A 13,726-nucleotide genomic window follows, 5' to 3' on the forward strand; every position below is an offset into this window, starting at 1 on the left:
TGCATTGACAGATAAAGTGCTTAGAATAGGGCCAGGTACAGAATATACACTCTGTAGGTATTAGCTATTATTGCTACTGAAATGTTTAGAGGAACATTAAGTCCTTAGGTCTACCTAAAGTAGGCCATAATCTGTGCATTGTGTTTGCATTTGAAGGTTGCAGCTAGACCTTGGAGATTGGTTGGGTGGATCCTAGTGGTAAAGAGGATTCAAGTATCCACAAATGTCTGACCTCTAAGCTTTCTTGTATTCAGATGCTTGAATACCTCAATTTGTACCTGAGTTTCCTTAAAGTTTCTTAAAGTCGGAATAATTTCTTAAAAATTACAAAAACAATGGAACATAAAAAAGTGTAAAATAAAAACCTGTAATGTCACCCTCCTAACAGAGTAACTGTTTCCTTTTTATTTTCACTTCATTTCTGTAGAAATATGCATAAAACTAGAGTTGTAATTACATATATATATACACATAATTTTATATATATACACATATACACACAATTTTGTATTTTGCTATTTATTTATGTATTTCTCTGCCTTCGGGCCTATCTATCTATCTACCAATCTATCTACTTTTTTAGCTGCGCTGTGCGGCATGCGGGATCTTAGTTCTCCCTGACCAGGGATCAAACCCGTGCCTCCTGCAGTGGAAGCGTGGAGTCCTAACCACTGGACCGCCAGGGAGTTCCCCTGTACTTTGCTTTTAAAAATGAATATTCTTTGAGAAACTTTCCCTCATGGTTCTATTTTTTAAAATTTTTCTTGTAAAAGAATGCACAGTTTTCCTTTGCATTCATGTACTGTAGTTTTCTTAGTCATTCTGCTATTCATGGTATTATAGATGATTCTGTAATGTAGATATTTGTGCTCCTAATTTTTTTCTACCGTGGGATTTTCTCTTTTTGATAAATTTCTAGGGTTAAGGTTATTAGGTTGAAGAATTTCAGCCTTTTGAGGCGCTTAGTAAGTATAGCCATTTGGATCTTCACATCCCCAACATCACTAGCATAGTTCCTGTGTCATGTTCACTACAGATGTTCTTATTGTCTTTTAAGGTTTGCTGATTAGGAGATTTAAAATAACACCTTAAACTTGCTTGAATTTGCCATTCTTTCCCCCTCCTAGCGAAGATGCGTATTTTGTCGTATGCTTGTTCTCCTGTGTGACTTGTTCATTCACTTCCTTTTCTGGTTGTGTTCATGGTTTTTTCCAGTGCAAATGTGAATCATTAATTCACTGTAAATATAAGCTTTGTGTTGAAAAAGAAATTCAGGTGCAGGGATCACAACTCTTTCCCAGCCCTGCAGTAGCGAGGCTCTCATCCGTGCCACTGCATTTCTGGAGAGGGAGAAAGAGACACCAGTGCTTGCCATGTGCCAGCTCTGCTGGGGTCATGATGGCCAAGAGGCTGGACTCTCCACTGGCCTTGCTTTTCAGCTGCTTTTTATTGTGAGCAGAAAAATAGAGCGGCTGTCCATTATCTCAGCTCTAACAGTGTGCTCACTTCATTTACAGGGTCTCTCTTACTCCTCATGGCCCATACACGCACACCTGGTACAGAGCCAGCATACACTAGGCAATTTGTTTTCATGTGTCATAGATCAGGGGTTGGAATGGACCTTCCCTGACATTCTTCTGCCTACTCTAGTCCCCTGCACAGCATCCCTCCTCAACTGTTCCTTGATTACCTCCGGTGATGGGAGGTTCAGTGTCTCACAAAGACAGACCTTGGGCTCAAGGTGAGATAGATCTGGGTTTGAATTTCTCTTTGACCAGTGGATAAAAGACTTACTGTTTCTAAACCTTATTTGCTTCATTATCTGAATAATCGATATTGTAATATTACATCTCTACCTAATGTAGATGTGATGAGGATTAGAAGAAATAATAAAAATTGAGTCTAGATCCCTGTTCCTCACACACAGTAGTGTTGAATAAATGTTAGTTGTGAATATTATCTCCACTTACTACTATAAGGCATTTCCTTAAACTTTTGCCATTACATCTGATTTTATGAATCAAAAATATTTTTTATATCCGTTTATTAGAATTTTGCTGAATTGGCAAAGAAGCTGCAGCACCCACAGTGACTTGGAATTTTGAGTATATTCTTCCATCATGGAGGTGTTAGATAGGCATTGTCTTTGAGCTGATTCCAGCTTGGGCCATGATCCCAGCTGCTGGGCTGGACAGTGCTGTAATGCATCCAGGTTGACCCCTTCTTGGTTTTCAAAGTCTGATTTTACAGACCCCTTGTTTGTCTTTCTTCCCTTTCCTGGCTGGTGTTCCTGCCCTGGCAACCCCAGTAGAGGATGGACAAAAACATTTAGAGGAAACAAAACTCTCTTCCACTTATTAGTTACCTGTTCTCTTCCACAGAAAATAGCCCCCCCCTAAAGGGAGGGCTAAGGTAGAGGTCATGCTTCCAAGTGCATAGTCATATGCCCAGCCCTAAATGTTGCTTTGGTATTATAGAGTGAGCCAGTACCAGGGTGGTCGGGGCATAAGTTAGGCCGTACCGACTCTTCTTATTCCTAGACTTCAGCATTTCAGTATTCTTGCTTTAGCTTGCTGAGACTGTCATTGACGATCTGAGACCTCCTCAGAGTCTCATGTGATTTAAGCAGGTAGCTTTTACCCTCAGGGAACCAGTGTCACTGGTGTTCGTACTAGGTCCACGACTCTTAGGACTGTGATGTTCGTCTTTGTCTAACCCAGCTCACTGTGCTCTGTAGAGAATAACTTGGTGGGAACTGCCCCCCACCCCAGCCGGCGTCTCGGGAAGTTCTTCCCATTAAGTGTCCATTTCAATTTTAAAAATAAAATATTAGGGAATTTAATGAATTTCAGAGACAGCGCTGATGCGTTGGTGAATAAGATTTTAAGCAGTGGTCTCTGAGGAGCTGGTTGGAGGGGAGGATTAACAAAATTTAAAAAGCAAATCCCGGGTTATAGGTTATGTGCGGAGAGGGGTGATGTTTAAGGTATTTTAACAGACAGTGTGGACATGGACCCAATGGAAGACACTGGAGGCCCCCAGGTGTGCCAGGCACTTACATGTACTTGTTGTATACTGAGAAGATTGGGGGCACTGGAAGAGGGGTGGGAGCTAAGGGGGACAGGCATTCAGTGGGCTTGGGCCACTGACTCTTTCCAGTTCGTGTGGAAGTATTTCAGTATTTGAAACAAGCAGGGTGGCTGTACAAGTGAGGTACTGATGGGGGCTGGCAGCGTGAGGGGGTGGGAGCAGCATCTGAATCACCTTTGACAGGTGTTCAGAGGTGTTAGATCCATTCCTTGCTTGCCTTCCTTTATCTCAGTGCTTAGGGGACCTTTGTGGTGCTGGCCCTGTTGACCTCTTGGTAGGCACTCGGAACGTGTCACATTAGACTTTAGGGTTCTCTGTTTGGAAAGCACTGAGACACATTGCTTTAATTAGAAAACATTACACGTGGCAGGCACCGTCCCTGTCTTCATGGGGTTCCCAATCTTCACCAGTGGCTTCAAGTTTTTCCTGCCCCTGGACTCTAGGAATTTGTCCATAGGAAATCATTACAAGGATGTTTACTATACAGTGAAAAGCTGGTCAAAATCTAAATGTCCAGCCATGAGGAAATAGTCAAATAATGGTATATCCATGACATGGAATACTATACCTCTTAAAATTCATGAATACAAAGGATATTTCAGGACTCAGGAAAATGCTGAATGTAAAATGTTAGGTGGACAATAAAAGAACCCGAAGCTATAGGGAATAATAATAATAATGTTACTAGTACAAGGATATACATCAAAATGCATTGTTAGCACTGACTATTATTTGGAGGGCTGTGGGTAAGGTTAATTTTCTCCTATGTATGTTTCTGAATGTTCCACTTTTTTGGTCATCTGTGGGTATTAACTTTATAATTAGAAGCGTTCCATAAATATTATATTTCTTAAATCCAGTTTAGAGTTTAACAAGTTATTTGTATAATCAGCGACTGAGTATTTTGAATATAAACTTGGAGAAACACTTTTGGAGGTTGTGTTTATCGCCTGTAAAGGAAGCTGCTGACTTGGTGGGATAAAAATAAGAGCCTAGGTCAGCCTCCCGATGCGGGGGCCCCAGCTCCCCCGGCTTCCAGACTGCAAGGGTTCCAAGAGGCCCTAATGCGCTTGTTGAAAGGCTCTCCTTGGCTTCTTATTAATGTCCCTCGCTGAGCCGTGCTCTGCTCTGCTGGCTAACCTTGTCAGAAGGTTACCCGTGGCTCTCCAGGTCTCAGCTAATTTTAAACCCAGTGTGCCGGCCAGTGCAGTGGCGTGGCATTGCGCTGCGGGGAAACGAACACTCCCTGGAAGACACGGCTGGGGAAAGATGAGCCGAGTCCCTGGGTTTTCCTCCTCCTCCTGTAAGTGACCAGGCACGCTGAACAAGCAAAGAGAGCTGGGATAATAATGAGAGCTTTTATGGTAAAAATCAGGACTATTAAAGATCTTTTAGTAGTGGCAATCAATGCTGGTTGATAATTGCACGGTGTGATGTGTCCTGCATGAGCTGTGTGAATTCTGACCACACGAGCAGGAGCGAGCTGGATGAGGTCCTCTCTTCCCGGAACTAGACTCTGACTGTTTTTAAAGCAGAATGAAACTGCCTCTTATTTCACTATTTATTTGGTGTTCTTCTAAATTTGTAGAGCTCAAACTCTGCTGGTAGTACGTTCCTTTTCTGAAGTTTTTACTGATTTGATTGGGAGAGAGCTAGTATTTCTTAAAAGCTAAAAAATAAAACACACAGAATCTGCCTGTCTGCATGTCTGTTAGCTGCTGTTGGCTGCCACTAAGATTGTCATTTTAAGTACCTCCTTTTTTAAACATTTGCAATAGATAGAGTCCTGTTTAGATTACTGCTGTGCCATATAATGCTTGTAACCCTGATATTTTAACATGAAACATAAATCAGTAACTGCAAAATAACATGACATTGGGGAACCTTTCTCCATCAAAATTAACTTAAAAACAAACAACCAACCAACCAGAGAATCCTTTTTCTCCCCCCTTTTGGATTTTTTTTTTTTTTTTTTTTAATCTTCTTTCTCTTTTAACACCTTCAGGCTGGGAATCTAAGGTGCCTGTTAGAGTTAGCCGTCTTCCCCTGCCAGAGCATTCACAGCGTCTCTCACATGTAAGAGATTACAATGGGAAACTTCACCCACCCGGTTCACTGCCTGGTCTGGGGTTTACCTGCCCAGCTGGAAGAAGGGCATCTTTCCTAATAGCTGGGTCCCTATCTACTCTCTTATAAAACAGTTGCGAGAAGCCAATTAAAAAGGCATAGTGTGTGGAGTAAACCAAGATGAAAGCACAATGGATGGAGATTCAATAACCTGCTAACTCCCTGTAGTGATTGAAGTTAACTTTGTTTGAAGTACCCAGGCTGGGTCAGACCACATCAAGCCAGCAGTGTTCCTGCAAGAGGATAGCACAGGAGTGAACTGTAATTTTATTTTAGGGAAAAAAAAATACATAAATGCTTTTTATTGGCCTTTTCTGTTTTGAAGGTCTGTCCCTCCTTCACTAGGCCTAATTAGCTCTGTCATGTTTGGATTTAATTTTGAGAAAATTAAAGCTGAGTAATATCAGGAATTTGTTGAATGGGAATACTTGTTAAAATCTTCATTGACCCAAATCTGACTTTTATAAATAGTATTAAATAAGCAAACTTAAAAAAAAACCCAAACAAACCCATCCCCCTCTTGCCTTAAAATAATGTTTTTAAAAGCACATTCAACATAAGTATAATATATAAGCTACTCTGGATTGGATGCTAAATGAATGAGTTATTGCAGGGGCTGTAGTGGTGATGTTAGGAGTATACTTATGAATTTAACGTACATTTTGTAAAACCCAGTTCCTCTTAGACACAGACTCAGATGTCTGCTTTTCTTCTCCTGGTTTTCTCTTTCTCACCTTTCCCCTCCTGCACTTGGCCTGCACGCCTGCCTGGTGTAGGCCCGCTGTTATTTTTGTGGTAACCTGACACTTTGGCCAGCAGTTGCAGCCCCCAGGTCCCTGGGGGTGAACTTGCTGTGAGCTGAAAAGGCAGGCTCCAGATCTGATCTCCCAGGTGGAGCGGCTGCTGCAGCAGGGCTGGGGGATGCCACAGGCTGGGCAGGAGGGGTGTGTGTCACCAGTTCAGCCCTCGGGTTGTGGCTTGTCAGGCAACAGGCCCTACCTTGAGGTGGGGGGCCAGTAGAGGCCAGCTAGTCAGGGGTTTTGGAGACTGGAGGAAGGTTTTAAGCTACTGCGTTTTTTTCGTTTCATTCTGTGGGTCTGGTCTAGAGTATGCCTGAGGCTGTCTTTGTGATTCCTTAGACAAGGATGAGTTTCTTAATAGTCACGAAGATTGTATTAATATTTTATGTTAAACTAAAGCGAACAATTTTATCAAGCTGGGGTAGGGACGAGGTACAGAAATGAATGGGACAGAGCCCCTGTCTTCTGGAAATCTGCAGTATAGCAGGAATGACAGACATATAAGAAGTAAGTATTAATTATAGTTGTGTACGTTCATTCAGCAATTATTTGAGGACCTGCAGTGTGTCAGGCACAGCTCTAAGACGTGTGCACACATACCCACCGATCTGTAAACATACAGATTAAGTAATGTATATAATGGTTGCCGAGGATTGAGATATCTGTACTTACATGGATCATCTCGTTTAATCTTTCAACAGGTATGTAATGTTAATTCTCATTTTGCTTGGTACCTGCACGCGCATGCACACACACACACACACAACACCCTGAGACACAGCTAACAAGTGGAGAACTCAAAATTAAAACCTCTGGGGTTCTAAAGTCTTATATACTCTTTATATACACATATTTTTAACTGTTTGGCCATATAGACTCTCCAGACGCACAGTGTCCTCCCTGGAATTGTAGGGGTGTCCACAAAGGAAAGCACTTAGCAAACATTTTTGGAGTTCCAACAATTCATCTGATAGTGAGAGACGTTAAACATAGGGATGCCAAGGGGCTTACCGATCAGCTGGAAACAGTATCTTAAGAGAAATTACAGTGAAGCGTACCAAGTATGGTGTTGGAAGTTTGCTTGAGGTGCTATGAGGACATGGAAGTGACTTCTCCTAGTGGAGGAATCTGCCAAGGCTTCCCAGAGGAGAGGTTGGTGGCTTTGGTCTTGAAAGGACCAGTAGACATTCATTAGATGGAATTGCTGGTGAGAGAAGCAGCTGAGTAGAGGGGCCCAGGTGGCTGAGGGGGTGAAGTAGGCAGCCTGCTGTGTCTGGGCACCTTGGAGTGGTCTCTGGCTGGAATGTGGGGGACTGCACAGGTGCCTGAGAAGCAGGCTGGGGGCAGGTGGTCAAGGCCATGGGTGCCCTGTTATGCAGTTAGGTCCTGGAGGGTGTGGGCCTCTGCTGAAAGATTTAAAGTGAGCATAGGATAAAAGTCATATTTGCATTTTGGGAAAACTCTGGCTGAGGAATAGCACAGGAGAAGCTGACTAAAAATATATGAGCTGGAGATTCTGATTCAGTACTTCTGGCATCAGGGCTGAGATCTGTATTTTTAAGAAGCCATCTGTGTACTTCCCAGGGTCGGGAACCTGGCAGAACTAGGTTGTTGGTAGTGGTGGTGTTTGAGGACATAGGGGACAGCCCAGCTCAGAGAGGTGTGAAGAGGTCCTGCCTGTGAGACGGGAGCAAAGTTAGTGGGGGTGGAGAGGAGTGGAAGGGATGCAGTTGAGAGATGAGGGGCCGAGTGGACATTTTTGGTGATGAGTTGCATGGGAAGGGATGGGAGAAGCCTGAGATGATGGCCCTCCTTTGGGTGCTGATTCAGCGAGGTTCTCTGAGGAGCAGAATCCCTCAGAGGGAGCCTGAGGGATTGGGTTCCCTCACCCAGGGCCTGGAAAATCCTTTTTGGATTTTCTTGGGTGATTTTAGAGACAGATCCTTAATATAGAAACGTGACTTGGAAGGTGTCAGTGCCCGGTATGCCAGGTCTGTGTGTCTGTGAGGGTTTGGGTTTGTTTGCTTTGTCTTTGGGCCTTTTAGCCTCTCAAGTCTCGCCCTGTAAGTAAAGTCCTCATTAGTCGTTTGGACTGAGCAGGCATCAACACCGTGAATGTCCGAGAGGGGGAGGGCTTTAGCGGCAGTTCACAGGTGTAATTGGAAATGGTGTAATTGTGATTGGAAATGCATTTTGATTAGAGAGAGGAGTTCCTTGTTCCTCCACCAGGGTTAGGAGAATCTGCAGGAGGAAGAGATCCTGGAAGGAAATACATATCTCTCCCCTTTATTATTATTTTTTTTCCTAAAGAGACTCACTCCTCCTTTGTGCGTGTGTGCGCATGCTGGGGAGGTGTAGAAATATTGATTGAATCAAGCTATGGCCTTTTGCCTTTTTTGCTTGATACGACTGCCTCATTTGCTGGGGTGGGGAGCATTGGGGATGAGGAGGGAGGAGTCCGGTGGCGGGTGTCATGGCCAGAGTCCGCTTTCCTTCGGAACACCTTGGGCCTTGCAGAAGTGAAGCAGATGTTTCGCCTGATTTCAGAATTGGGTGCCTCAGCTTTTCTGTCCACGCCTCTCTTTGCCTGGGGTTCTTGCCCCACTACATGCCCTGACACGCTTATGGACTGCTTAGAGCTGGTGTTGTGCACACAGTAGGTGCTCAAGTAATATTTGTTAATTTGAATGACTGGTGTATTGTCTAAGGGGGAACAATACTTATTCTGCCTCAACCAGTTTCCTGCCAAGATTCTTTCTCCTGCTGAAGTTGCACTGGGTATAAAACAAGGACCGGTTTTCCATTTGGAGGGCAGGGATGGGGGCGAGGGTGAGGCTTTAATTGGCCCCTGAATTTGCATCCCTCTCAGTGTAAGACCAGTTTTGCAGCTGCTCTATCCCTGTATCATCATTAAATGGCAGATGTGTTTCTCATTGGAGGGGTGGGGACTCAGTTGTATCAGTGACGCTGGGAACGGGTAGACATTTGTGAACAAGCAGTGTCATACATTTTTGGTTTGTTGATACACTTGCTCACATTGCCATTTGCACGTTGGCCATGTGCACACATGTGTCACTGTGTAAGCATAGCAGTCTAGTCCCCACGTTGGGTTCAGGATGACCGCGCTATCAGCGAGGGACCAGGGAAATACGTGGAACCCTCCACGACCAACTCTGAGAGCATTTATTGGAAGAGCTGAGTGACTGGGCACCAAGCAGAATGAATCCTGTGGTTCTAGGCTCTTTAAACAAGCACACCTGTATAAACGGTCATTGTCTTTTTGTGCATTAAAAGGCCTTTATAAATTTGGAACGCTTAAGGGATGAGCCACATTGTAACACTTGAATTTATCTAGAGGACTCTTTTGGTCTTGGACCACACCACACTGAAAATGCTTTTTTTTTAATGTGGGTTCATTGGTTTGTTTATTTATTTATTCTTGGCTGTGTTGGGTCTTCGTTTTTGTGCGAGGGCTTTCTCTAGTTGTGGCAAGTGGGGGCCACTCTTCTTCATCGTGGTGCGCGGACCTCTCACTATTGTGGCCTCTCTTGTTGCGGAGCACAGGCTCCAGACACGCAGGCTCAGTAGTTGTGGCTCACGGGCCTAGTTGCTCCGCGGCATGTGGGATCTTCCCAGACCAGGGCTCGAACCTGTGTCCCCTGCATTGGCAGGCAGATTCTCAACCACTGCGCCACCAGGGAAGCCCTGAAAATGCTTTTGATTAAACAATTTGGATTCCAAATTTATAAAATTGCTGGTTCTTCATCCTTTATCCCCCCAAATACACACATACACTAACACACACACCCCGCCTTTAGGAGTTGCTTGCATACTCCTGATATTGCTGGCGTTTTCTTGTTGCCTTTGAATGAAACAACCCAAACTTTTTGTTGCTGTGTGTGTGGCCCCTTGTGGTCTGGCTCAGTTTACCTTTTGTTTTCTTGCTTTGTCTTTTCTTCACCACATCCCCTTCACAGATACCCATCTCTGCACAGGCCTCCCTGAGCTTTCTCAGTTGGCCCCGTAAGTCCTGCTCAGACTTCAAGACCAGCCTAAGCATCACCTCCCATGAGGCCCTTGTTGACCTGAGAGACAGAATCAGCTCCTATTTCTGTGCTCCAACAGCACTTAGTTCATTCCTCTTTTGACATATTATATTCATGCACTTGTTCATTTACTCACCTGTGGGTTCATTATTTTAGGCACCCTTTGGGTCATTATTTTTGGGGAGCATTGACTGTGTGCCAGACCTTCATTAAATGCCAAGGACAGGAAAATGACTAAAGGCATGGACCTAAGCCTTAAAGATCTCACAACCCCCCAGGGTTGACAGCCACAGAGACGGATCATTCCTGTGCAGTGAGTGAGAGGGTTCATTTGTCCTGGGGAGCGATGCAGGAACATGGCGGGAGTGGCTTGAAGTCTTGAAGGATAATTAACCTACTTCTGTGTCTCCCTGCTGGAAGGGTGCTCCTTGAGGGCAGGGAGGGGAGCATGTTTATTTCCTCTCTCTAGTGCCTGGCACATGGGTGGGGAGACATGGGGTGGGGGGTTTCAATAAACCTTTTATCATATTGAATTGAAACAGATAATGAAAAGAAAACAGAAATCATTTCCCCTTCGTGATTCCGCCCTGTCCTGTTTCAGAGTGAATTTAAGGCAGCTTGCAAGGCTGTAGAAGAGCACAAATTAAGAAGCAGGGGAAGAAGGAAGAAAAAGAAGAGGATTGAGGCAGGGACCTCAAAAAGCGGGTTTGGGAATGAAACCAAGCTTGCCGGCCATGTAACCACCGTGCTCTGTCTGAGGGGCCTGCCAGTGGGGCTTAGTGCTCTTTGGCAGCGAGTGAGGAAGCCTAGTCGGGTGAACACGAGGTGAAAAACACGTGGTGTTTTGTTGGTTATTGAACTTTCCATTGGGACCTTTGTAAAGAGCAATCTGTGTAATGTGATGAAGGACATACTCAACTTCTTGGAGTACATCCAGTGACTAATTCATGGGATGTTTCTGGGTATGCTGATGGTATCACGTAAAAGCATAATTCAATAAAAGCAGTTTATCCGGAGCTCCTGGAATACACTTTCTCTCAGATAACTGTGGAATCACTATGGGACTGGAACAGATAGTTCTACCTGCTGTTCAGTCTGTCCCTCTTTTTCATCCAGTGTCCTAATGCTACATGCCGCTGCCCTCGGTCCTAGAGGTCACACAAGCTCTGTTTCTGCTCCCAAGGAGTTTGATGATCATGTGTTGGGACTCAGAAAATACTCATGTATGATATGGGATCAGTATCTCTATGATCAGATGCATTAGAAATGGGTATTTAAAGTAAGATGGGCCAGACCAACACTCACACAAAAATGTAAACATATGATTTGTGATGGTTGAGAGGATGGAAAGGAACAACATTTGTCGCCGTGTATTGTGTTCTTGGTTACCCTAAGTTGGCGGGAAAGAGGAGTTTTCTCCTTCTGGGCACGTTGGAGCCTAAATTTTGGATTCTCTGATGCGGTGATGATGATAGTCACATGGATCCATTGGGTCTTTAGAGAGCATTTTAATGCCACTGTACCCAGTTGAAGACCCTGAGCAGAGCTTGGTCCTCACAGTTCAGCACTTTCAAATGCCATCTTTTTCCAGTTTTCCTTGTCGATTGGCTTATGACCCAAGCAGAAGTCAGCCCTGGATTTACCTGTTGCTGCTTTCACCCAGCATGCTGTGTAATAATCCAGGGTAGACGGAGGCATGGCCAGAATGGGGGAAGCATCCTAAATCATAGAAACTGGAGAAGGCAGCCCAGGACCGTTTCTCTGTGTAGAGTGGAGAGGGCCACTCCTAATGCAGCAGAATTAGGATTCCACATCAGCCAAAGGAGCTGCATCCGGGCAGGTCAGCTGCTGGGACTTGGAGTCAGTCCAGAGGCAACACATCATTAAGTTGGCCGGCAATGAGCTGTGTAACATTGAGTGAGTCTCCACCAGCTTTTGTAAGAAGGATGGTGCCTTCTTACAACAAACCCCCCACCCCATGTCTCCCCACCCATGTGCCTACAGACTTGCCACCTAGGGAACAGCACCTTGATTGCATGAGGCCCATTTGTTTGGCATTCCTTCTGGCCTGGGGCTGAGATGGACTCTTTTGCAATGCTTGTCTTAGGGTCTGACCAAACGCAGCATATGTGTTTATCTGATGTGCTGGTAGCTTTTAAAATATGAACTGTCAGGATGTCCCTGGTGGTCCAGTAGTTAAGACGCTGTGCTTCTACTCTAGGGGGCACAGGTTCGATCCCTGGTTGGGGAACTAAGATCCTACGTGCCGCACGGTGTGGCCAAAAATAAAAAATAAAAAAAGTAAAACTGGGGCTTCCCTGGTGGCACAGTGGTTAGGAATACACCTGCCAGCACAGGGTACACGGGTTCAAGCCCTGGTCTGGGAGGATCCCACATGCCGTGGAGCAACTAAGCCCATGTGCCACAACTACTGAGCCTTGGCTCTAGAGCCCGCGAGCCACAACTATGAGCCTGAGTGCCCCAACTACTGAAGCCCGCGCGCCTAGAGCCCGTGCTCCGCAACAAGAGAAGCCACCACAATGAAGCCCGTGCACTGCAATGAAGAGTGGGCCCCGCTCCCCGCGAATGGGGAGAGCCTGCGCGCAGCAATGAAGACAGCCAAAAATAAATAAATTTAAAAAAAAGTAAAATAAAGTATGAACTGTCTACTTTTGATTTTTAATTTGTACTCATTGTCATGTAAAATTCTGAGGCATCATGATAGTCTGATGGTGAATCTCACCACCTAAGAAAGTAACATTACCCATGACTTAGTGACTAAGGAGTATTTTTTTCCTGGTATTTGTTTTCTTTGTTTAAAAGCATTAGGATTGGTGAGTCTACTTGAAATGTGTGTTCACTCTACAGACCTTTTGGAATGGAGGAGTTAGTTTGGGGGGTTTTCTTTGTTATTCCTGGGAAAGGGCTCAGGAATGTTCCTTTTGAAATGCTACTTACTGCTAACTCTTGTGGCATTTTTTTCTTTTTTCCCTCTTAGAGCATTAAAGAAGCTTCTGTTTCTGGCTTTGAAACGTGTTTCCCAAGGTTAAACAACCCACCTTCCAGGGATCTATGACTTGCGCTACAGGTCATATCATCCAGCTTACGCTCCCCTTACAGGTGCACTGTTCTTGATAGCAAGTCTTCTCTTGGAATGGTCAGATGGCATAGATTGCCTGGACCTGAGTGTATGGCCTTGTCTCTTTGAAGGAGCCTACTGATGGAGAGCAGTGATTAAGCTTGCCTGGTGGTGGTGAAGAGGAAAGGAAGAGACAGGAATTTCTGTTCTTAATGGCTAACACATTCATTAAGGGGATGGGGAAGGTGATTCCCTCAAAGGCTGGTAATACAGAACCGCATGGCATGAAATCAGTCAGAGCCTTTCTCGAGCTGTCACCTGGGCAAGTACTTGGAGCTGATGGAGCGGAGAATTAATCAGGGAATCTCAGGAGGGCAACGCTGAGACCTCTGATGGGGTGCTCAGCATCGGGGTCCTGGTGAAGAGGTATTGGCTTGTTGATGGATCCTGTTGATATAGAAGTGATTTTCAGAAATGAGAAGGTGTAATTATCTGCTCCTTCCTGCTGAAATTGGAGGGAACCTATTGGCAATTGGAGTGTATGACACTAAGGCTCACTGGCTGGTACTGACTACACAGCAGAC

The 13,726-nt window shown here is 44.8% G+C and overlaps 1 protein-coding gene across 13 annotated transcripts in view; it reads left to right on the forward strand.

Moving 5' to 3' along the window:
- The window catches only part of TEAD1 (TEA domain transcription factor 1), a 264,117-nt gene that overhangs the window by 64,550 nt on the left and 185,841 nt on the right, over positions 1 to 13,726 (forward strand). Inside the window, exon 1 of one of the 13 annotated variants that reach the window (XM_029207010.1) lies at positions 4,320 to 4,393. The exons of 10 other annotated variants lie outside the window; for them this stretch is intronic. Coding sequence is in view for 1 of the 3 variants with exons in the window: in XM_029207003.1 (XP_029062836.1) it covers positions 4,440 to 4,454 (15 nt within the window). In the remaining 2 variants the exon portion in view is untranslated. Of the gene's footprint in view, positions 1 to 4,319; positions 4,455 to 6,501; positions 6,525 to 13,726 lie in introns of those variants that run through there. 2 more of the 13 variants (XM_029207003.1, XM_029207011.1) reach the window with 2 other exon arrangements.

This window comes from Monodon monoceros, unplaced genomic scaffold (assembly GCF_005190385.1).
Source record: "Monodon monoceros isolate NGI ecotype Baffin Bay Population unplaced genomic scaffold, NGI_Narwhal_1 Super_Scaffold_7, whole genome shotgun sequence".
NCBI classification, from domain to species: domain Eukaryota; kingdom Metazoa; phylum Chordata; class Mammalia; order Artiodactyla; family Monodontidae; genus Monodon; species Monodon monoceros.